Genomic DNA, 3,517 nt, shown 5'->3' with positions numbered 1-3,517 from the left:
GACATTGTAAATTTCCCTCAAGCTTCTACTTCTACTCCCTCCGTTCCTAAATATAAGTCTTTCTGGACTACATATGCAGTAAATTAAGTGAATTTATACTCTTACACGCAAAAAAAAATTAAGTGAATTTATACTCTAAACTACGTCTATATGGATCTGTATGTAGTTAATATTGAAATATTTAGAAAGACTTATATTTAGAAACGAAGGGAGTAATTTTGCTTGCTTAACAAGATGACGCTCCATCATCGAGCATGCGTGCAGCTCCGCTCCCCTCCATCATCGCAAGTCAAAGTCTCATTTGGCGCCGGTCGTCAAATCCCCGGACTTCTCTGGTTCACACCGTTGGGCAGCATTGTCACTGTCGCTGTGTACGGCATACATCCTCCCTCCCTCATGGACAGTCATGGCTGAGGCTGACAACGCTACCACATTTCCCCTGCAAGCAATTCCTCAACCCCAACATATGCCACCACCACACCTCGTCTTCCATCCCATCCTCTGTTGCAGAGACGAGTAGCCATGCCCGATCGCAGCATGACCCTGCGGCTAGTCTTCGCGGCCACCCTCCTCCTCATCCTGTGCGGCAGCGGCAGCACCTGCAGCGCCCTGCGGTTCGCGTACCAGAGCTTCGACGCGGCCAGCGAGGTCGACTTCAGCTTCACCCCGGGCGCCACCATCTCCAACCGCTCCCTGCAGATCACGCCCAACGCCGGCGACATGACCCACCGGTCGGGGAGGGTCATGTACGCCAGGGAGACCCTGAAGCTCTGGAAAAACGGCGACCGCACCGCGCTCACCTCGTTCAAGACGGAGTTCGTGCTCAACATCCTCCCCCAGAACGGCACCGGGGAAGGCATGGCCTTCCTCCTCACCAACAACCCGGACTTGCCCAGGGACAGCAGCGGGCGGTGGCTCGGCCTGACCAACAATCAGACCGACGGCGCGCCGGGGAACCGGATCGTCGCGCTCGAGTTCGACACGCGGAGGAGCTTCGACGCCGACGTGGACGGCAACCACGTCGGGCTCGACCTCAACGGCGTGCGGTCCGTCGGGCAGATGCCGCTCAGCAACTTCTCCATCGTCCTCTCCAGCGGGGCCGACGTCGAGGTCACGTTCGAGTACGACGGCAAAATGATGAGCCTCCTCGTGGTGCAAGGGGGGCTCGCCTTCACCTACGCCTGGTACACCGACCTGTCGCGGTATCTCCTGGACAACATCTCCGTGGGTTTTGCGGCTTCCACCGGCGAGTTCGCCCAGCTGAACCAGGTCAAGTCCTGGAACTTCACCACGGTTGACGATGCGATCGCCGGAGGCGACGGTGGGTATCGGTTGAGGCGCCAGAAGGTATTTCTCGCCGTGCTGGTCCCGCTCACCGTCGGCGTGCTGCTCATGGCGTTGCTCGTGTGGAGGAGGCTGACGCGCCAGACGAGGCTGGCGTACCGCAACCTCGAGAAGATGATCGACGCCCATGGCCCCCTCAGGTTTAAGCTCAGGGAGCTCAGGAACGCGACCGGGGACTTCAGCGACGGCCGTAAGCTCGGCCGAGGCGGCTCCGGCACCGTTTACCTCGGGTACCTGAGGAGGATGAGCATGGAGGTGGCCGTGAAGCGGGTGTCCACGAACGTCAACTCCAACCGCGGCGAGAAGGAGTTCGTGGCGGAGGTGAACACCATCAGCAAGCTCTCGCACCGGAACCTCGTGAAGCTCATCGGCTGGTGCCACAAGAAGGGCGAGCTGCTCCTCGTCTACGAGTACTTTCCCATGGGCAGCCTCGACAAGCTCCTCTACGCCAGAGAAAGGACCGCGTCGTCGACGTCGTCGATGTCGGCGTCGACGGACACCCCGGAGCTCACATGGGAGCGGCGGTACAAGATCACCCGCGGCGTGGCGTCGGCGCTGGACTACCTGCACCACGGGAGCAGCAGGCGGATCCTGCACAGGGACGTCAAGGCCAGCAACGTTATGCTGGACGAGGAGTACAACGCGCGGCTGGGGGACTTCGGCCTCGCCCGCGTCATCCAGCACGACGGCGCCACGCACCACTCCACGCAGGTGGTGGCCGGTACCCGCGGCTACATGGCGTACGAGAGCTTCTTCACCGGCCGCGCCAGCCTCGACACGGACGTGTACGCGTTCGGGGTCTTCGTCATGGAGGTGGTCAGCGGGAGGAGCCCCAGCAACGCCGTGCAGTACCAGTACGTCCACGACAGCGACCACCGTGGCGAGGAGGAGGAGTACTGGAGAGGCGGGCGAGGGCGACACCCCCCGCCGATGCACATCGTGGACTGGATGTGGAGGCTGTACGGCGAGGGGAAGGCGCTGCATGCCGCCGACCCGCTGCTCGGCGGCGAGTTCGAGCAGGCTCAGGTGGACTGCGCGGTGAGGCTGGCGCTGGCGTGCTGCCACCCGAACCCGAGGGAGAGGCCGTCCATGAGGACGGCCGTGCAGGTGCTGATCGACGGAGCCCCGGCGCCGGAGCCCCCGCTGAACAAGCCTGCGTTTGTTTGGCCTCCGGGTGGCAATCGGCAGGAGATGGAGCTGCCGGACGTCGGGCTGCTGTTCACGGGGGACGCAGGGCAGCACAGTAGCTTCTGCTCCATGAGCTGTTCCATCTCAGGGAGGTGACAAGTTTGGGGCATGGAAATACTGTTGCAGGATTGATGCCTTTCCTGTTGTTATCTTAGATGACCAGAATCAAATGTACATTGATAGGTGATTCTTTCTAGTTTAGCTAAAAAGCGTCTTATATTTTGAGATGAATGTAGTATTAATTATTATTTCTTTATTTCTTAAAAGAGATGGACATTTTGAAACGGAGGTAGTATTGCGTTGTAGGGGAAATGCCTTTTGATTCCTGGGTGTATACACTTGATATGGGGTAATGTAATAATTAAAAAAATGTGAAAAGTTTAGATTTTTTTTAGAATCAACTTGACTTTCTTTTGCACAAGTATATAAATTTTCAAGAATAAAGGTTACTATTTACACTATTTTGTTCACACTATTTTGACCCAATTTTTTGCTATTATAAAAGAAGTTTATTTCAAAAATATTTTAGAATTTTTATTTAATTACTATTTTTTCATATACGGTGTATATACACCCATAGACCAAACAGTTGACTGCGTTGTAGTCTTTATTGTTCCTGCCTTGCTGGTTTCTTTAAAGCAAATGCTAAATTTCGGTTGGCTGAAAATGATTTCTGCGTGACTCAATATCCCGTGCACCGAGCCGGAGACAAGGCGAGGTGAGTAGGGAATGATGCCAGAAGGGGACAACACCACTAGCCGCGGCATCAACGAGCTCAATTACTTTATTTATAATGTAAATACCTATGGCCTTTTTTGAATTTGAATAAAACATTTTTCCCAAACAACTTAAAATAGCTTGTCCCTTTCTTTTAACATACAAGATATAGTTCTGTGTTATAAAACGAAGACAAGATATAATTTTGTTGTGCATTTAGTAAACACTAGCAACATGCCCGTGCGTTGCATGGAACATCAAGATGCAT

At 54.6% G+C, this 3,517-nt stretch overlaps 1 protein-coding gene across 1 annotated transcript; it reads left to right on the top strand.

Annotated features, from left to right (window-relative positions):
- The first annotated feature begins 248 nt into the window (after nucleotides 1-248).
- Nucleotides 249-2,868, top strand: LOC119365624 (probable L-type lectin-domain containing receptor kinase S.5). The gene has a single exon (XM_037631266.1). It carries the CDS (start codon nucleotides 523-525, stop codon nucleotides 2,626-2,628), a length of 2,106 nt encoding a protein of 701 aa, XP_037487163.1. The 5' UTR covers nucleotides 249-522; the 3' UTR covers nucleotides 2,629-2,868.
- Nucleotides 2,869-3,517: the final 649 nt, after the last annotated feature.

Source organism: Triticum dicoccoides, chromosome 2B (genome assembly GCF_002162155.2).
Source record: "Triticum dicoccoides isolate Atlit2015 ecotype Zavitan chromosome 2B, WEW_v2.0, whole genome shotgun sequence".
Classification (NCBI taxonomy): Eukaryota; Viridiplantae; Streptophyta; class Magnoliopsida; order Poales; family Poaceae; genus Triticum; species Triticum dicoccoides.
Note: the sequence above shows the minus strand (reverse complement) of the source record. Positions and strands in the feature narration are given on the sequence as shown.